This window comes from Coregonus clupeaformis, unplaced genomic scaffold (assembly GCF_020615455.1).
Source record: "Coregonus clupeaformis isolate EN_2021a unplaced genomic scaffold, ASM2061545v1 scaf0016, whole genome shotgun sequence".
Taxonomy (NCBI): Eukaryota; Metazoa; Chordata; class Actinopteri; order Salmoniformes; family Salmonidae; genus Coregonus; species Coregonus clupeaformis.
Window position 1 is genome coordinate 1,402,905 of NW_025533471.1, and position 21,949 is coordinate 1,424,853.

A 21,949-nucleotide genomic window follows, 5' to 3' on the forward strand; every position below is an offset into this window, starting at 1 on the left:
AAACAGAAACCCCTCTGGCTGTCTCCTCTAGTATGAGTGTGTTGTAGACGAAACACACACACACACACTGGCGCACCCCATTAATATTGCAGCTGCACTCTCCAAACTAAATAATCTCCCCAACAGCCACACAAAATAATCTCCACGCAACTCCATGCCATAAGCTCCTATTGGTGCATGTGCCTGTGTCTCTACTTATGTGTGTGTGTGTGTGTGTGTGTGTGTGTATGCATGTGTGTGTGTGTGTGTGTCACTCTGTACCAGTGAGTGTGTTTGCATGTCATGTGTACACATCCCCATATTTGTATGTGTCCACATTCATGTGTGTTGTGCCCGGTCTTACCGTGGACCTGCAGGCTGCCCGATGCCTCTGCCTTTCCCACGCTGTTCTCAGACACACAGGTGTAGGTGCCCTCGTCCTCAGCCCGGACCTGGGTCAGACGCAAGCTGTGGTCACTGTGGATCTCTGACCTGCAACAACAACAGCAGCAGCAGAGCAAAGCTGATAGGATGGTACTGTATGCTAACTGGGATCCATTCACCCTCATTGATTTCTGGTGACCAATGCTAATGTAATGCTGTGTGTGTATCTATCTATGTGTGTGTGTTTGTGTGGATCCTCACCTGCCGCGGGGCAGCTCTCCCTCCTCTCTCCTCCAGCGGATGGTGGGGGCGGGGTCTCCATGGGCCTCACACAGGAAGTCCACTGTGTCATCAGCCAACACCACCTGGTTCACCGGACGCTTAACAAACATGGGCCGCTCTGACAGACGGACAGAGAGACAGATATGGTCAGAGAGAGAGCTAAGTTAAGGAAGAAAGAGGGAGAAAAAGCAAAATAAGGAGAGAAAGATGGGGAGACAAAAGAGGAGGGGGGTAAGATTGGAGAGTGGGAGAAGTAGGGAAAAGATGATGAATTCACAGTAGAAGATAAAAAGTGAGCAACAGAGGGAGAAGAGGAAACACAGATGCAAGAGCATTTGAATGTGAATTTGAGGAGGAGGAGAGAGACAACTTAACATGTTGCTAGACATGTTGAAACTCACCAAACACCACTAGTTCTGCTGGGTCGCTGTCCCTTTCCCCTACCATATTGGTGCCCACGCACACAAACATGCCCGCATCGCTCTTCCTCGTGTTTGAAATCATCAGCTTTCCTCCTCGGATCTATAGATAGATGGAGGGGAAGGGAATAAACAAGCATGTTAGTCAAGAACACTGGAGCTTGGTGGCACCATAATTGGGGAGGACGGGCTCTTGGTAATGGCTGGATTGGAACAGGTGGAATGGTATCAAATACATCAAACACATGGTTTGATGCCGTTGCAGCCATTATTATGAGCCGTCCTCCCCTCAGCAGCCTCCACTGGTCAAGAAGTAAGCCACAGTGTCCCCTTAAAAGCCACCACAGGGGGAAGAGTGATGATGTTCTTGTCATGTCCCCAAGGCCATTCACTCTGTCATGTTATATATTGAGTGAACAACATTTTAGGCATTTGGTTATCTGTGTCTGATTGTGGTTGTCTCCTTGTCTCTCTTTCTCTCCCTCCCTCCCACTCTCTCTTATTCTCTCTCACTCAATCTCTCTCTCTCCACAGCCCTAGCATCACATTGCCTCTCTCTCTTTCCTTCTCACTCTCCCCCCTCTCTCCCACCCTACTCTCTTTCTGTTTCTGTCTCTCTCTTTCTCCAACCTCACCTCACCCCACCCCACTTTCTATTTCTCTCTCCCAACAAATATGGAATACATATAACAAGAGCCTTCCCAGCGCTAGCACATTTGGTTCCTTGGAAGTTGTGGGAACGTATGTTTTTGGTTTCAGATTGGTTGTGTCTTCGAAGCCATACGTTTCCTGACAAGTAAAACAGAGCGTTTTTTAAACTTGTATTTTTAGGTTGCAGGGAGGTTCTGATAATGTTTTACTCTAGTTCCTTTAAAGTTTTTCTGTGAGGTCTTATTAATACTCGGAGAAAAGAAATTATGTTTCAATAAAACTACTTCTAAAATTACTATCTTATTTTGGGTTAAATTTTTTGAACTCCAAATAGGACACATGGAAATTAATTTCATTAGGCATTAATCATGCAAATGCATTTATTTTTTATTGTGACAAGGCATCAGAGAGATTCAAACCTATAAACTCCTGTTCTTTATCCATGGAATTAACCCACTTCACCACAACGATGGAGCTAGCATGCTATGTTGTTGTTTTTTACGCATACAAAGCTGTTCATTTTTGTCTTTTCAAACAGACCCCATTTCAAAGGAAACAAGCACTCTTTAAGATCAGTTGTAGCCAATTAGTGGGTGTGGCCAACACACCTGAACACACTTAACAAGATAGAGGATAGATAATTTTGTTGATGCTGAGAACAGAATGAATATTATATTATATTATATTAGTTTTCTTGTGGTTTTTATGGAAAGTTTTATTAACGTTCTCGGAACAATTTGAGAACATGACTTTAAATAGAACCATGAGGAAACCTGTAGGAAACGTTGTGCTTAAGTACAGAAATTCCCACATAAGAACATTGTTTCTTAATGTTCTCTGAACTATGTATTAAATTAAATGTAAAGATGTTTGAACTTTTAGGAAAGTTTCTGTTAAAGTAATGAAATACCAATATTATATATATTTTTATTTTGTAAAGTTCCTTAAATGTGCTGAGAATGTTCCAAAGCCAAGCAACTATCGTGCACCACTCCCATAAAGTTGTGGGAAGATTGTTTGCAAATTAACCAAAGGACAACCATGCTCTCACCAAGCTCTAAGAAACATGTGGTTCTTAGAACGTTATGTGCTAGCTGGGTTCTATTTAGATAGGTGACTGTAGTGTGAGTTATGTGTGTAGTGTATTATATAGTGTATCTGAGTGCTTTAGGCCTCAGGGAGAGCAGAGAGGTGGTCTGTTGTGGTGGTGGGTCTGCTTTCGTCATTACACCTTCAAATAGATTCAATTCAATGTGCTATATAATCCATTCATTTCCATCATTGCCGATAATCAAAAATCAATGCAATTCCATACACATGATTGTCCATTATAGCATTGAGCATATAACTGTCATACATCATTGACCAGTGTTCAGCTGACAAATGAATACAACCATACGGTCTATGGATACAACACTGAAATGATAGAAAGATGAAACAGAGGTATAGATATAAGTATTCTAGGTTCTACATCTATATAGGTATACAGTGCCTTCAGAAAGTATTTAATACCCCTTGAATTATTCCATATATTGTTGTGTTACAGCCTGAATTCAAAATTGCAAAAAAATTATATTTAGTTTGAAGGTTCTGGAGTCTGTATTTAAGAAGTATATGAATACACAAAAATACAAGTTACATAAAGGAAGCTCTATCCAACTAAAATCACATTTCATAAGACTCAACATGTGAGAAGAAAGAAAATCATAAAGTACAGTGTTAAAAGTACACAGCATATGAAGAGGATGGGAACATTTTAACAAATCAGAAATTGTGTTGTGTCCTGATTGACCATACAAAAAATAAGCCACAGCTGTCCCATGGTGGTGCAGAGGGTTAATTATCTAGCTGCAGTTCTGAAGATTGCAAGTTCAATCCAAAATGTTCTGTAACCATATTTATTTACAACACAAGTGAAATTGAGGGTCAGATATACTCTACTAAGAGAAGATTTCATTATTTTGTCCAGATTTATGAAAAAGAAAACATTGTGTAAAAATTGACTGTTCAACTTTAAAACACACCCCAGATATAAAGCAAAAGTTATCCTAGCTCAGCCCTCATAGTCTTGGATACCTTGTAAATATGGGCCCAGAAGTATGCAGCATATAAAGAGGATGGGTGAAGTGATGGTGAATAACCCACTTACCAGTATTTCCCTGGGTTAGTTATGTCTAAGAATGCTAAAAAGGAAGCATGGAATTCCTGATTGGCCATACTACCATGGCTATATACTGAAAAAAGATGATGAAAGAGAGCTTCCCTGGTGGTGCAGAGGATAAAAGACCAGGTTTGTGAACCAAATATTGCAGGTTCAAATCCCACATGGGCAGATAGTCAAACATATGAAGCGTATTTGTCATGCCCTGACTCAGGGGACTCTTATATGTTGAGTCAGGGTGTGTATATTCTTTGTTGTATGTGTATTTCTATGTTGGCCGGTGTGGTTCCCAATCAGAGGCAGCTGTCGCTCGTTGTCTCTGATTGGGGATCACACTTAGGCAGCCTATTGGCACTGTGTAGTTGTGGGATCTTGTTCCGTGTAAGGTATGTTGTGTGTGCTACCTTGGACTTCACGTTTCGTTTCATTTGTTGTTTTGTGTACGTATATCATGCTGCGCCTTGGTCTGACCCGTCTTTCAACGAACGTGACAGAAGATCCCACCAAACGAGGACCAAGCAGTGTGCCCATGCCCATGTCACAGGTGGCCAATTTGTGGTCATGGGAGGAGATATTTGCGGGGAAAGGACCATGGGCTAAGTTAGATGCCCAGGCAGGAGAGGAGCAACGGCAACACGGAGGAAGTCCGAGAAGCAGCCCCAAGAAACATTTTTGGGGGGGCACACGGGGTGGTTGGCGGAGCCTAGGGTTAGAGCAGAGCCAACTCCTCGTACTCACGCGAAGAGGCGTATGACTGGGCAAGCTCCGTGTTATGCGGAGCTACGTACTGTGTCGCCAGTGTGCCGGCACAGTCCTGTATGTCCTGTGCTTGCACCACGCACGTGCCGTGCGAAGATGGGCATCCAGCCAGGACGGGGTGTGCCGGCTCAACGCTCCTGGTCTCCAGTACGCCTCCTCGGTCCCGCATATCCTGCGCCAGTTCTACGAACTGTATCGCCAGTGCGCGTGCACAGCCCAGTGCGTCCTGTGCCAGCACCCTGCACATGTAGTGCGAAAGTGGGCAGCCAGCTAGGACGGGTTGTGCCATCTCTCCGCTCTAGACCTCCAGTCCGCCTCCACAGCCCGGCCCGGCCTGTTCCTGCTCCTCGCACCAAGCCAGTGGTGCACGTTGCCAACCCGGCCCGGCCTGTTCCTGCTCCTCGCACCAAGCCAGTGGTGCGCGTCGCCAGCCCGGCCCGGCCTGTTCCTGCTCCTCGCACCAAGCCAGTGGTGCGCGTCGCCAGCCCGGCCCGGCCTGTTCCTGCTCCTCGCACCAAGCCAGTGGTGCACGTCGCCAGCCAGGCCCGGCCTATGCCTGCTCCTCGCACCAAGCCAGTGGTGCGCGTCGCCAGTCCGGCCCGGCCTGTTCCTGCTCCTCGCACCAAGCCAGTGGTGCGCGTCGCCAGTCCGGCCTGGCCCGTTCCTGTCCCTCGCACCAGACCAGTGGTGCGTTTGTCCAGTCCGGCACGGCCCGTGCCCGTTCCACCGGTGCCTGATCCAGCTCCGGTCAGCTGTTCCACTCCGGAGCCAGAGCAGTCCGCTCCACCGGTGCCTGATCACGCTCCGGTCAGCTGCGCCACTCCGGAGCCAGAGCAGTCCACTCCACCAGGGTCCAGTCCAGCTCCGGTCAGCGGCTCCACTCCGGAGCCAGAGCAGTCCGCTCCACCGGTGCCTGATCCAGCTCCGGTCAGCGGCTCCACTCCGGAGCCAGAGCAGTCCGCTCCACCGGTGCCCAGTCCAGCTCCGGTCAGTGGCTCCAGTCCAGACCATGACGTCAGCCCCTCTCCAGGTTCGGGGTCTCCCACACCAGGGTCCAGACAGGGCCTGGCGTATCGTGGGAGGAAGGAGAGGGGAAGCAGCGCGCCGAGGTCCAGACCAGACCAGGGGCGCAACAGGGAGGCGGAGAGTGAGAGGTCGTCACGCCCAGAGCCGGATCCGCCTCCGAGGCGGAATGCCCACACGGCCCCTAACCTGTTATGTTTATGTTGTGCGGTCGGAGTCCGCACCTTTGGGGGGTACTGTCACGCCCTGACTCAGGGGACTCTTATATGTTGAGTCAGGGTGTGTATATTCTTTGTTGTGTATGTTCTATGTTGTATTATCTAGTATGTGTATTTCTATGTTGGCCGGTGTGGTTCCCAATCAGAGGCAGCTGTCGCTCGTTGTCTCTGATTGGGGATCATACTTAGGCAGCCTATTGGCACTGTGTAGTTGTGGGATCTTGTTCTGTGTAAGGTATGTTGTGTGTGCTACCTTGGACTTCATGTTTCGTTTCATTTGTTGTTTTGTCGTGGTGTTTATCAGTAAATAAACATGTACGTATATCACGCTGCGCCTTGGTCTGACCCGTCTTTCAACGAACGTGACAGTAACAAAACATGGTTGTGTTTGTATAATTAAATGTCCTATGAATGAAATTAAAATGCCAATGCCAAGTCTCTATATCATATAGTGCTTTCGGAAAGTATTCATACCCCTTAACTTATTCCACATTTTGTTGTGTTGCAGCCTGAATTCAAACTGTATTAAATATATGTTTTCTCTCATCCATCTACCCAACATACCCCATAATGACAAAGTGAAAACATATTTTTAGAAATGTTTGGTAATTAATTGAAAATAAAATAAATACATATCTAATTTACATAAGTATTTCTGGGTAAGTCTCTAAGAGCTTTGCACACCTGGATTGTGCAACATTTGCCCAATTGTGTTGTCTGTTGTAGTTATTGCTTGTGATTTATGTATTTATGCACCTATTGGTGATGCTCTGCTGGTGTTTGTTGAGATGTAAGACACATTTCCTGAAAGGGACACACAATAAATAATTATATTATTATTATTTTCAAAATACTTCAATCTCTGTCAAATTGGTTGTTGATCATTGCTAGACAACCATGTTCAGGTCTTGCCATACATTGTCAAGTAGATTTAAGTTAAAACTGTAACTTGGTCACTGAGGAACATCACTGTCTTCTTGGTAAGCAACTCCATTGTAGATTTGTCAATGCATTTTAGGTTATTGTCCTGCTGAAAGGTGAATTAATCTACCAGTGTCTAGTGGAAAGCAGACAAACAGGTTTTCCTCTAGGAGTTTGCCTGTGCTTACCTTCATTACGTTTCTTTTTTATCCTGAAAAACTCCCCAGTCCTTAATGATTGCAAGCATACCCATAACATGATGCAGCCGCCACCCATAACATGATGCAGCCGCCACTATGCCTGAAAATATGGAGAGTGGTACTCAGTAATGTGTATGTATTGGATTTGCCAACACTTTGTATTCAGGACAAAAAGTCCAATTTTTTGCAGTATTACTTTAGTGCCTTGTTGCAAACATGGTGCATGTTTTGGAATCTTTTTATTCTGTACAGGCTTCCTTCTTTTCATTCTGTCAATTAGGATAGTATTGTGGAGTAACTACAATGTTGGTGATCCATCCTCAGATTTATCCTTTCACAGCCATTAAACTCTGTATGTGTTTTAAAGTCAACATTGGCCTCATGGTGAAATCCCTGAGCGGTTTCTTTCCTGTCCGGCAACTGAGTTAGGAAGGACACCTGTATTTTTGTCTTGACTGGGTGTGTTGATACACCATACAAAGTGTAATTAATAACTTCACCATGCTCAAACGGATATTCAATGTGTGCTTTTTATTTTATTTTTACCCATCTACCAATAGGTGCACTTCTTTGCAAGGCATTGGAAAACCTCCCTGTTCTTAGTGGTTTGAAATTCCCTGCTCGACTGAGGGACCTGACAGATAATTGTATGTGTGGGGTACAGAGATGAGGTAGTCATTCAGAAATCATGTTAAACACCATTATTGCACACAGAGTCCATGCAACTTATTATGTGACTTGTTAAGCACATTTTTACTCCTGAACTTATTTAGGCTTGCCATAACAAAGGGGTTGAATACTTATTTACTCAAGACATTTCAGCTTTAAATGTTTTATGAGTTTGTATGGGGTATTGTGTTTAGGCCAGTGACAAAACAATCAAAATGTTATCCATTTTAAATTCAGGCCGTAAAACAACAAAATGTGGAAAAAGTCAAGGGTTGTGAATACTTTCTGAAGGCACTGTACTTATAGATATAATAGATAGACAGATATACAGTGCATCCGGAAAGTATTCAGACCCCTTTTACTTTTTTCACATTTAGTTACGTTACAGCCTTATTCTAAAATGGAATTTTTTTAAAAATACATTTTCCTCATCAATCTACACACAATACCCCATAATGACAAAGCAAAAACAGGTTTTTAGATTTTTTAGCAAATGTATTAAAAAAATAAAACAGATACCTTATTTACATAATAAGTCTTCAGACCCTTTGCTATGAGACTCAAAATTGAGCTCAGGTGCATCCTGTTTCCATTGATCATCCTTGAGATGTTTCTACAACTTGATTGGTAAATTCAATTGATTGGACATGATTTGGAAAAGCACACACCTGTCTATATAAGGTCCCACAGTTGACAGTGCATGTCAGAGCAAAAACCAAGCCATGAGGTCGAAGTAATTGTCCGTAGAGCTCCAAGACAGGATTGTGTTGAGGCACACATCTGGGGAAGGGTACCAAAAAATGTCTGCAGCATTGAAGGTCCCCAAGAACACAGTGGCCTCCATCATTCTTAAAACCTCTTAAGGATCGGACCCTTTTTTTCAATATTCGCCTAAAATGACATACCCAAATCTAACTGCCTGTAGCTCAGGACCTGAAGCAAGGATATGCATATTCTTCATATCATTTGAAAGTAAACCCTTTGAAGTTTGTGGAAATGTGAAATTAATGTAGGAGAATATAACACATTAGATCTGGTAAAAGATAATACAAACAAAAAACATTTGTTTTCTTTTTTTTTTTATGCAAGAGAAAGGCCAGACAGTGATGCAGGATTCTAGATGTAAATTAGATGTTGTCCACCAGATGGTAGCGATCTGTGTGCAAAGTTTCAGACTGATCCAGTGAAGAATTACATCACTAAATGTTTAAGTTTGCACACTCCCAGGAATGTCATAAATTATGGATCATTAGCTTCCCTACAGAAAAGACACTAACCTTCACACATCTAGATGGCCGGGCGGGGTGAGTGTGGAGTCAAGAGGTCAAACTGTAGAACCCAGTTCCTACATTTGAATATAAAAATTGATTTTTCAAACAAAACTACACTACATTTTATTTCTGAGACCCTCAGGATGACAAATGAGAGCAAGATTACTGAATGTAAGTACATTATTTACCTTCAGAGGTGAATGTACCAAACTAGTTGCCGTGATAAAAGTGTTTTGTTGTTGTGCACTATCCTCAAACAATAGCATGGTATTTTTTTCAGCTGTAATAGCTACAGTAAATTGGACACTGCAGTTAGATTAACAAGAATTTAAGCTTTCTGCCCTGGAAAGTTGGCTGTTGTTTACAACACCATTCCAGTCACATATCGCATATTGAGCAACAACCGTCCCGTAAAAGGGACACCGATCCCGTAGAGGTTAAATGTAAGAAGTTTGGAACCACCAAGACTCTTCCTTGAGCTGTCCGCCCTGCCAAACTGATCAATCGGGGGAGAAGTGCCTTGGTCAGGGAGGTGACCAAGAACCCGATGGTCACTCTGACAGAGCTCCAGAGTTCCTCTGTGGAGATGGGAGAATCTTCCAGAAGGACAACCATCTCTGCAGAACTCCACCAATCAGACCTTTATGGTAGAGTTGCCAGATGGAAGCCACTCCTCAGTAAAAGGCACATGACAGCCCGCCTGGAGTTTGTCAAAAGGCACCTAAAGACTCTCAGACCATGAGAAACAATATTCTCTGGTCTGATGAAACAAAGATTGAGCTCTTTGGCCTGAATGCCAAGCGTCAGGTCTGGAGGAAACCTGGCACCATCCCTATGGTGAAGCATGGTGGTGGCAGCATCATACTTTGGGGATGTTTTTCAGTGACAGGGACTGGGAGACTAGTCAGGATCGAGGTAAAGATGAATGGAGCAAAGTACAGAGACATCCTTGATGAAAACCTGCTCCAGACACTCAGGACCTCAGACTGGGGCGAAGGTTCACCTTCCAACAGGACAACGACCCTAAGCACACAGCCAAGACAACGCAGGAGTGGCTTCGGGACAAGTCTCTGAATGTCCTTGAGTGGCCCAGCCAGAGCCCGGACTTGAACCCGATCGGACATCTCTGGAAAGACCTGAAAATAGCTGTGCAGCGACGCTCCCCATCCAACCTGACAGAGCTTGAGAGGATCTGCAGAGAAGAATGGGAGAAACTCCCTAAATACAGGTTTGCCAAACTTCTAGCGTCATACCCAAAGGTGCCAAAGGTGCTTCCACAAAGTACTGACTAAAGGGTCACATGTAAATGTGATATTTCCGTAAATTTGCTAAAATCTCTAAAAGCCTGTTTTTGCTTTGTCATTATGGGGTATTGTGTGTAGATTGATGAGGGGGAAAAAAACAATTTCATCAATTTTAGAATAAGGCTGTAACATAACAAAATGTGGAAAAAGTCAAGGGGTCTGAATACTTTCCGAATGTACTGTACAGGCCTCCTTTTTGGGATAGCCACAACAATGAAAGTATAGAAGGATGAAACAGAGGTCTATAGACAGATGGATAGGACTCACGGTGATCCTCTCGTCATGGTCGTTGACCTTCATGTTGTTCCTCTTCCAGGAGATGGTGGGCTCTGGGTGGCCCCGCGGGGGGATGCACTCCATGACCGCCGGCTCCCCCGCCGCCACGACCACGTCACTGGGTGTCTGCCTGAAGTCATCCCTCAGGACTGGAGGTAAGAGAGAGGAGGGAGAGGGAGGTCAATTGTTATTATACAGCAATCATTCATTCTTATAATTATAATACGTATTTTTTGCCAATAAAGCACAATTACAGATGGAATTGAATAGAGAGAGGGAGATACAGAGCACTACGCCTAGTACCCAATTCAAAATCAACCCCTAACCCCCTGATGCAATACGATTGGAAAGGTAATAGCAAGATCATAATAGCTCCACCTTTCCCTCTGTCAGGGACAGACACAAAGATACCGTGAATGTCCACATCAGAATTCATAAGTTAGGGTAGTCTACCACATCTTTCACTGTACAGGGTGGCTGCATAAATGCATTATAATGTAGGCTAAGTTTCATGTGTAAGTACGAACTGTATGCCATAAAGCTTAGCTGCCTCCGCTATCAAGTCTTGTTAAATAAGGGGTGAATGCAAAACAGATGAAATTCAACAAGCAAGAGCGGCTCTCAGTGTATGATTTAGTTGAATGACCCAAAGCCCCTCAATACTGAGATAATAATGATATGACTTGTGATAAAAAAATGTGTGTGTGTGTTGCCTCCCTATGGTCTTCATTGACTCAATGTCCTGAATGTGTGTGTGTGTGGAATTGTGGCTCATCAATAATGGACAAGCTGCTTTCTGACACAAAGTGGATGAATTATTAAATCGGCCCAACACACTCCCCAGACACATACACACCCATATGCATGAGACAGAAATACAAACACTTACAGAACATACAAAAGAGACAAACATGTACACACACTTGCACACAGAGCATAAGACAAAAGCTTACAGAAATACTCACAAACACACCTACACACTCTCACACACATACAACCACGCACACCAATAACATAAACTCTACCAATAATAACCAACCACCCTCTCTCTACCAGCCAGTGCCTCTCTACACCTACATGCCAGATGCAATCAACCATCAACCCTTCTTCTTCCCTCAATCTGGCTATGCCCTTAAGCTAGCACCAGAGGATAAAGTTCCGTGAGGATAAAGTTTATGAGCAGAAGGGATATTGCTTTGGACTCGATCCAATATACTGTAATACCAGACTGCTGCTGATATGGATTAAACTGAATGGAGTCTGTTGGAAAATGTCAGTAGCCTGTATCAGTGTGTTAAAAATAACTATGAGGATAGTGGAGTTGGTATTTGGTCGTATTTCACTTAGGCCACAAGTGGCTAGTGATAAGAGACGATTGGATAGAGTTCTAGGTAGTTTCAGTGCTTTGGGTAGAAGTTGCCCTTAATGACAGATCTAGAGACATCTTACCCATCTGTTAGTCCCAACTTTAACCATTGGGAGTAAAATGGGAGTATATGACCTTGGATCAGTGCTTAGGGGTAACTTCAACTCTCAGGGTCAACAATGTGTGTGTGTGTGTCAGCCAATCACATGAAGAGCTAAATTACCAGCTCACTGAGAGGCCTGCTGCGGCCAATCATCATTTGGTCTCAGGCGAACAACAAAACAAGACACTGTCTCTCTTTCAGTGGCAGTGTTTACCCTGTGATAATCTAATAAGAAAAGCTGTTATGAAAAGCTGTTTCATTATTTTTATATTTTTTATGATTCTGTTTTTAAAAATGTTTTTATGCTCAAAATCTCAGAATGTGCTAAAACTGCATCAAACCCTCAGGAAACATGCCAGGGTATTCATGCCTTCCTTTCCATCAATTCAAATCCATTCAAATCGTTGACACTCGCGGCCATTCCTGATTCCAGTCACTGTCGATGGACAGGGTCATCATAGGCCTCACTGCTTTGCCTAGCATCATTCATTGCATTGAGCCAATTTCATATTTTGTGCATGCGTATTGCCTAAACATGTTGTGTGGGTAAGCTCTGTTCATTTGGTAAGCTCTGTTCATTTGGCCGTGTCTACATAATTTGGCACCCGCATCCCTTGAAATTAATTAAGCTAGCTAGAAAAAAAAACTGACAAATGGACACTGTACTGCACCTCCAACATTTCCAAGGATAACTTGATATAATTCAGAGAGGGAGACCAACACCTGCACTTCCTGACCATCAGAGGAAGGGACATAAAATAATCCAATATAATGTACCACACTCGGCCTGACACAGCAGCCCGGCGCAGACAGCCAATCAGAGATGAGAGGAATGTTTTAAAGCATTTTGAACAATATCAGTGTTCAAATGGAAGCCATGTTTTATCATTTTGTCATCCTGGGCCCTGAAACGCTGTCACACTGAGAGGTTCGGCCTGAAGGACAGACGAATGAACTTCATTTAAAAGTAAAGGTAGGCCTAATTAATTGCATTGTCCTTTGCAATTTGCGGGTTAGGCTACTGTTTAAATGAACATGAGAATACACAACATCCCTTTGATATATTTGATTTATAAAGCTTGAATTTTGTTTTGATGAGACACTTTTTTGACGTTTTAAACTGCATTTTTTTTGTCATTTTGATTGTTGATATGGAAATTTCGTTAGAACCTTATTTATAATATATATACATTTAGTTGTGTGTAATAATATGTGTGTGTGTGTGTGTGTGTGTGTGTGTTTGTGTGCAGTGCATTGGAATGCATTGTGAAAGGCTAACTATTCGGATTAAATGTGTCCATATATTGAACTTTTAGTGTCTATGGCTGAGCTGAGTTGAGATGAGTTGAGCAGTGTCATTTTGTCGGTTGATATGGAATATGCCGCCATCGCAGGCTATCGCTTGTGTATCCTGGCTACATTGGTATTTACATTTAGTGTTTTTTTTGTTTGGGGAGGGTTATAGTCTATGTCACTCTGGTTGTTGGAGCTATCTGTTGTACGGTGAACTTGGGCTTCATCAAGGTTTATTTGTGAGTATATCTGGCATTGATAATCGCCAGTGCCTACCCAGCCACCAATCGCACCGCACGTCACTGCTCTCTCCCTCCCTCTCTCTCTCTCTCTCTCTCCTCTCTCTCCCTCTCTCCCTCTCTCTCTCTCTCTCTCTCTCCTCTCTCTCTCTCCCCCTCTCTCTCTCTCTCGCGCTCTCTCTCTCGCGCTCTCATGTTCTCTATCTACCTATTAATAATGCATGATGGATCTGCCTGTAAGGTGTCTTCGGTCAGTCCCCCCCTCCATCCTTCATTCCCCACATCCCTCTTTCTCCCCTGCATCTTTCTTAAGCCTTCTGCTTGCTGTTGCTACCTGAAGGCATTTTCTTTCTCTCCCTCTTTCCTTGTTCTTTCTCTCCTTCTCTTTTTGAGTCCCTATCAGGTTTCAGGTGTGATCCAGGCTTTTGTTGTTCCCAGATGAGATCTTGACATACAGTGGCCTACCTAAAGAGGCCAAAGCCTCACTTGCCTTCGAGCTAGCAGCCTGGCCTAAGCCACTCTAGGGATTTGGGGGGGGGCTGGGGGGGGTACCTAAACTATGAGAGGGATCACTGTCTAACCCCAGGATCCTATCCTTCTCAAATATTGCCCCTTAACCCCCCTTTTGTAAAATGGACCCTGCCAAAAATTCCCTTTCACGTCAGCTTCTGTCCCACAGTTAGCCGATGGGAAACTTGTGAAAATAGGGGGTGTCTTCGCCTTCTAAAGTTACTCAACTTTCTACACAAAATCGCACACTCATCTTTGCAAATGTGAGTGAATTTCAGATTCGGACATCAAGGCTGGTAGATGATTTATTGATGTGTGAGAGAGTTTTGGGGGTGAATGTGTTGCATACATTATGATAACCTGATTAGGAATATTCATAAGTTATATCAATGCGTACATGTTCTCACTACGGCCACACTGAACCTGCTCCCGTGAGTATGGAAAGAGTGGAGCGGTCAAATCTGCCAGTAAAATGATCAGAGGTAAGATTTCCGTCCAAAAAGTTTTCCTCCCAAAAAAAGTTGGAAGACATTAATTGCAACAGCGCTCAAGTATTATATTGTCTATTATTCAAATGTTCCGATTAAAAAGCTTTAAGTCACACAAAAAGCATCACTATCCCATAGCGAACCGAGAAAACGTGTTATTCCTATCTTCTCACTTAGTGTGAGTGAGACTAATTAACACTAGACTAATTGCTGAACACTCCACCAGGGACGGAGGTGGCGACTATTATTTCTCACTATGAGACGAGAAAAATACTAGTGTTAACTCAGTGTTGAAAACAGCTCACAGGTGTGTCCCATTGCAATACCCTACAACTGATTCAATAGAGAGCGATGGTAGGTCCCATTTCAGTACCCTGCAACTGATTCAATAGAGAGCGATGGTAGGTCCCATTTCAGTACCCTGCAACTGCCTTGTTTTACAGTAATGAATTCCTCTCAAACTCAATCCACAGATCTTTAAGGGACGAATCTGTGTGTGTGTATTTGCATATACATGCGTGTATGCGCTTACCCTGGGGGGTTGTGCTGGTCATTAGTGACTAAATTACAGTGTTAATGTCCCCGCAATGTCACCCCAGCAGGGTGGTTTTGAGCTTAGTCTATCTGATTAATGACAACTCGCTCCTTTAATGAAGGATGAGAAAAGCCAACAAAACCTGAGGACATTACCATAACCATCCTTATGGGGACTTATGGGGACACTCCCAATCTCTGTCATGGCTAACCTCCATTATGAGGACACTCTTTATCTATACTGATGATGGGTTACCTACCTTATGAGGACTCACTCCCTATCTCTGTCAATGGGGCCATCTCATCGCTTACATTTGTGATCATTTCTCAAAATGTCAAGATAGCGTGGCGTCCCTTCTCGTGTGTGTGGGTGCGTGTGTGTGTGTCTCCATACATCAGCATGTTTTGTTGATAAGCAAGGTCATGCCAGATCAGTGTCAGATTGAGAGAGAATGGGGGATGTGTTTTATTTCCACCCAACAGTGCCACAGACATATATGCTGGAAGAGAGGTTTTCTGGGGTGAATAAACTGTTGAGACTGGTGTTAAACCGCTCAACGTCTCCATCTCCTTGACGATGGTAGATTGTAGTGCCTTTACCTCATCTTATTTATGAGTATATCATTGCTATTTCTAAGCCCTTGCCTAGTGCATGTATACTTGTCCATAGGGTATATGTTAGCTCCCATACTACTGCCCCTTTCCCTAGACTCCAATCATTGGAGTGGACCACACAGCCTTTGGGACCCTCGCTCTCCCTCCCTCCCTCCCTCCCTCCCTCCCTCCCTCCCTTCCCTCCCTCCCTCCTACACACACACACACACACACACACACACACACACAACACACACAACACACATAGCCCCTGACCTTATCCCAACATCATATCAACCTTAACCAAACCTTCATTAACCCAGACCAAAACAGTGCACCACCAAAACTACTCAGGAACCCGTCCAGTCACGGCATGTGGTTTGGGGGAACCTATTTAGCTTGCTACTTCCCGGGTCCGGATTGGAGTGCCACAGGGTTAGGGAAAGCTTGCGTTGACCTGTCACACCCGATGCAAGGGGCCCTTGCTCCTAGGTCCCTGGATACCTCTCCTCGCTCTCCTCCCTCGTCTTTGCTTCACTGGATGGATCACAAATGGCAGCCTATTGCCTATTTAGTGCACTACTTTTGACCAGGGCCCATAAGCCAGCAGCTTTGAGAGAAGAGGGCTCCACAGAAACTTGATGAGGCACTGGCAATTACCCATAAAGCCCCTGGGGGGCAAGATTAAGCAGGTGACCCTTCACCTGCCAGTACTGACGCCCCTTCGGGGGAAGCCCCTCAACAAAGCCAGGTATAATCCCTACCGCCAGGCCTGCACGGTCCACTTCAATTAGGAGGGTGAAACACACACACAGGGACGCACAGAGAGGGACACACGACACAAGCCGAGAGACATGCACACACAGATATGCAAACAAACACACACAGATACACAATAATTGCTTATAAACAAAACAAGGTGAAGTACTGTATGGAGACACACCTGTCATTAGAAATGTAGACCCTAATGAAGGAAACCCTATTCCATCTATCAACTAACAAAAATATATTTCTCATCTCAGAAGCCGTTTTTAAGTGAGCTAGAGCTTTTCAAATCAAATCAAATCAAATTGTATTTGTCACGTGTTACAGTGAAATGCTTACTTACAACCCTTAATCAACAATGCAGTTTTAAGAAAAATAAGAGTTAAGTAAAAAATAGATAAGTAAAAAATACAAATAAAGTAAAAGAAGAAAAATTACAAATAATTAAAGAGCAGCTGTAAAATAACAGTAGTGAGGCTATATACAGGGGGTACCGGTACAGAGTCAATGTGCGGTGGCACAGGTTAGTCGAGGTAATTGAGGTAATATGTACATGTAGGTAGAGGTAAAGTGACTATGCATAGATAACAAACAGAGAGTAGCAGCAGCGTAAAAGTGGGGGTGGGGGGACGACAACAATGCAAATAGTCCGGGTAGCCATTTGATTAGCTGTTCAAGAGTCTTATGGCTTGGGGGTAGAAGCTTGGCGCTCTGGTACCACTTGCCGTAACAGTCAATGGAGTTTTTGGCAATTTTTAGGGCCTTCCTCTGATACCGCCTGGTATAGAGGTCCTGGATGGCAGGAAGCTTGGCCCCAGTGATGTACTGGGCCATATGTACTACCCATCCTGACTGGTTGCGGTGATGCAACCAGTCAGGATGCTCTCGATGGTGCAGCTGTAGAACTGAATCTGAGGACCCATGCCAAAACTTTTCAGTCTCCTTAGGGGGAATAGGTTTTGTCGTGCCCTCTTCAAGACTGTCTTGGTGTGCTTGGACCATGTTAGTTTGTTGGTGATGTGGACACCAAGGAACTTGAAGCTCTCGACCTGCTGCACTACAGCCCCATCAATGAGAATGGGGGCGTGCTCGGTCCTCTTCTTTTTCCACAATCATCTCCTTTGTCTTGATCACGTTGAGGGAGAGTTTGTTGTGGCACCACACGGCCAGGTCTCTGACCTCCTCCCTATAGGCTGTATTGACATTGTCGGTGATCAGGCCTACCACTGTTGTGTCATCGGCAAACGTAATGATGGTGTTGGAGTCGTGCCTGCCCATGCAGTCATGAGTGAACAGGGAGTACAGGAGGGGACTGAGCACGCACCTCTGAGGGGCCCCCGTGTTGAGGATCAGCGTGGTGGATGTGTTGTTACCTACCCTTACCACCTGGGGGTGGCCTGTCAGGAAGTCCAGGATCCAGTTGCAGAGGGAGGTGTTTAGTCCCAGGGTCTTTAGCTTAGTGATGAGCTTTGAGGGCACTATTGTGTTGAACGCTGAGCTGTAGTCAATGAATAGCATTCTCACATAGTCCAGGTGTGAAAGGGCAGTGTCGAGCGCAATAGAGATTGCATCATCTGTGGATCTATTGGGGCGATATGCAAATTGGAGTGGGTCTAGGGTTTCTGGGATAATGGTGTTGATGTGAGCCATGACCAGCCTTTCAAAGCACTTCATAGCTACAGATATGAGTGCTACGGGTCGGTGGTCATTTAGGTAGGTTACCTTAGTGTTCTTGGGCACAGGGACTATGGTGGTCTGCTTGAAACATGTTGGTATTACAGACTCAGACAGGGAGAGGTTGAAAATGTCAGTGAAGACACTTGCCAGTTGGTCAGCGCATGCTCGGAGTACACGTCCTGGTAATCCGTCTGGCCCTGCGGCCTTGTGAATGTTGACCTGTTTAAAGGTCTTACTCACATCGGCTATGGAGAACATGATCACACAGTCATCCGGAACACCTGATCCTCTCATGCATGTTTCAGTGTTACTTGCCTCGAAGCGAGCATAGCAATAATTTAGCTCGTCTGGTAGGCTTGTGTCACTGGGCAGCTCGCGGCTGTGCCTCCCTTTGTAGTCTTTGCTTGTAAGCAGGAATCATGAGGATAGAATTATGGTCAGATTTTCCAAATGGATGGCGAGGGAGAGCTTTGTACGCGTCTCTGTGTGTGGAGTAAAGGTGGTCTAGAGTTGTTTTCCCTCTGGTTGCACATTTAACTTGCTGGTAGAAATGAGGTAAAACGGATTGAAGTTTCCCTGCATTAAAGTCCCCGGCCACTAGGAGCGCCACCTCTGCATGAGCGTTTTCCTGTTTGCTTATGGCCGTATACAGTTCATTGAGTGCGGTCTTAGTGCCAGCATCGGTTTGTGGTGGTAAATAGACAGCCTCAAAAAATGTAGATGAAAACTCTCTTGGGAGATAGTGTGGTCTACAGCTTATCATGAGATACTCTACCTCAGGCGAGCAAAACCTTGAGACTTCCTTAATATTAGATTTCGTGCACCAGCTGATATTTACAAATATACACAGACCGCCACCCCTTGTCTTACCGGAGGCAGCTGTTCTATTTTTCCGATGCACCGAAAACCCCGCCAGCTGTATGTTATCCATGTCATCATTCAGCCATTACTCGGTGAAACATAAGATATTACAGATTTTAATGTCCCGTTGGTAGAATATTTTTGATCAGAGCTCATCCATTTTATTATCCAATGATTGTACGTTGGCTAATAGGACTGATGGTAGAGGCAGATTACCCACTCACCGTCGGATCCTTACAAGGCACCCCGACCTACGTCCCCCATATCTGCGTCTCTTCTTCATGCGAATGACAGGGATTTGGGCCTTGTCGGCTGTCTGAAGTAAATCCTTTGTGTCCGACTCGTTAAAGAAAATATCTTCATCCAGTACTAGGTGAGTAATCGCTGTCCTGATATCCAGAAGCTCTTTTCGGTCATAAGAGACGGTGGCAGAAACATTATGTACAAAATAAGTTACAAATAACGTGAAAAAACACACACAATAGCACAATTGGTTAGGAGCCCGTAAAACGGCAGCCATCTCCTCCAGTGCCATTACATTTTACACTCAACAATCACAAGGTACATCTGTTTGAGTTAGCTGTCAACGTGCATCTCTCAGCCAATGTAGCTGTGTGTGTACACTAATGACAAATACGCTAGTCATACAGAATGACAAATAGCAAGTCTAAGCTTACCACTCAGTCATCGACATGCAAACATATCCATTACATTGAATCGAACAAAGAAAATAAGCTGCGCATATTTATGAAATCAATCTCTTCACCAGTGACCGGCGAATGACTCTTTGTGATGTGTCACACTTTAAATATGCCCCCACTACAACGACACTATTCAATGTCAGGTCCTTGCTAATATATCAGTGCATTGTTTGTGCTCCTGATTTGATATAAATGCTTGGGGCAGGCAGGCGGCTCACTTTTAATTAAAAATCCACTTTATCGTTATCATCAAATGTTCATCAGATGTTCAGGAAGATGCTTGTGTGTGTTTTTTTCCTCCTGACAAGCGTCAGTAATTTTCAGCAGCCCTACTCATGGATGGAGAGAGAGAGAGACAGAGAATGACGGATGATCTCAGGCTGAGAGAGAGAGAGAGAGAGAGAGAGAGAGAGAGAGAGAGAGAGAGAGAGGTGTTCCAGGCTCTGTTGTGTGGGGGTTTGAGGCGGTCATCTGACAATCTGTCCTCTTGCATCTCAAGCTGATATGAGGCAATCTGTCACACAAACACACGCACGCACAAACTCACACACACACAGGAGACGGGTTATTGAGGCCTCCACACACACTAATCGCTGCATTTTATCATCCTCAAGCATTGATCTGATTTAGAACCAGTGAAACATAATATCCTCACACACACTTTAACAAGCCCACTAGACCCCTGATACGATTCGAAATCGGAGATTCAAATCCTAATACATTATACGACTTTGGATTTACCCAAAGTCATAGTTTATTCATAGCCGTCTAAGCCTCCGTCTCCTGTGCTGTATCAATGGGGTGTGTTTGACATTCAATGAAACCGGCCAGTGCCTATAATGAAAAGGTCAATGTATGCAATCTTTGCCTCATCTCCTGTGTTGAATTAAATAGGCCTAGGCCCATCCACCCCACCCCCCAAGAATGTCAGAATGTCAACTTTGACATATTGTTCAGACATGAAACCCAGTCTATATGGCCTTATGGTTTGCATGTCCGTTTTCTCTATGAGGGAGATGTATGTTTATTTTGTCTCGGAAACCAGATGCATAGACAGATGTATAGGGGGTGGGGGGATTGAGTGTATTGGAGGGGTCCCCGAATTGGTGATCAATAATAGTGACTGTTGGTGGGTGGGACTGGGGGTGGGGGTGGGGGTGGTGTGCAGATAGTATGCCTTAAGGGCCTCCCCATGGGGGCCCCATGGGCTTCTGGGCCCTACACTTTACTCTAGGATTGGCCTGTAAATTATTTCTTAAGACACAAATACACATGCAGCCACACATACACACATTGAGTGACAGTGACATTAGAGTTCTGCTACCCGATGCGAGCCTTAGGGCCCCGACGTTATACATCGGGTTAGGGCCAGGTAGGGACTGTTTTTTCATCAATAACTAGGGTACGGGCAGGGCTCGGGTATCACTAAATTGATCACAAACATTTTGAAGTTGAGCCATTTGCTCGTGCTCTGCTGCACAGTACAGCCATATCTGACTAAGATCATAACATGGTGTCAGAAGTGCTTAAACCTCGTCAAATATAATGTTCCTTGATTTTTGTCGGCGTTTAGTGTGACCTTTAAAGTAGCTAACAGCTAACTGCTTTCTCATGTCTCTTCGTTCGTTGAGCAGAGCCAGAGCTACTTTTGAGGAGATGGGAAACTCAGTTGGAATCATATTAATGCCCATTGTGTACGTTGCCCATGCTACATCATTGGGGCCACGTGGTGCATTCTGGGCAATTCTGGGACACGGAGAGCTCTCCTTCAAGGAGTGAATGGGAGTCAATTGGGCACTAGCTCAAAAACCGAACATTAGCATGAATTTTGTCAACAAGAAGTCCAACATTACAAATATTTTCAGAGATGTGAGATATTTAACTTGCTATCTGTAATATTGTACAGCTTTGGAATTGTGACATTACATACTTTCGAGGAAAATAGGCACGTTTCTTGACTCATACCCTGACTTTGAGAAGGGATTGTGTGATGAATAGCTTAGCAGCCGCGTTACGCAACGTGACAACGTGAACACGATTGGTCGACAGTCTGCTGGGTGGGGTGTTATACAGTCAGCTCCAAAAGTATTGGGACAGTGACCATTTTTTTTTTTTTTGGCTCTGTATTCCAGCACTTTGGAATACGGTGACTATGAGGTTAAAGTGCAGACTGTCAGCTTTAATTTAAGGGTATTTTCATCCATATCGGGTGAACCGTTTAGAAATTACAGCACTATTTTAGGGGACCAAAAGTATTGGGACAAATTCACTTAATAGGTAAGTATTTGGTCGCATATTCAT

The 21,949-nt window shown here is 44.4% G+C and overlaps 1 protein-coding gene across 4 annotated transcripts in view; it reads right to left on the reverse strand.

The window, feature by feature from the left end:
- The window catches only part of LOC121573943 (roundabout homolog 2-like), a 138,488-nt gene that overhangs the window by 72,153 nt on the left and 44,386 nt on the right, over nucleotides 1-21,949 (reverse strand). For all 4 annotated transcript variants that reach the window (XM_045212472.1, XM_045212470.1, XM_045212471.1 and 1 more), the window contains exons 3-6: nucleotides 10,509-10,666; nucleotides 1,047-1,167; nucleotides 625-763; nucleotides 344-471 (exon numbers count right to left, since the gene is read on the reverse strand). In XM_045212472.1, coding sequence (XP_045068407.1) covers nucleotides 344-471; nucleotides 625-763; nucleotides 1,047-1,167; nucleotides 10,509-10,666 — 546 coding nt within the window. The remainder of the gene's footprint in view (nucleotides 1-343; nucleotides 472-624; nucleotides 764-1,046; nucleotides 1,168-10,508; nucleotides 10,667-21,949) is intronic.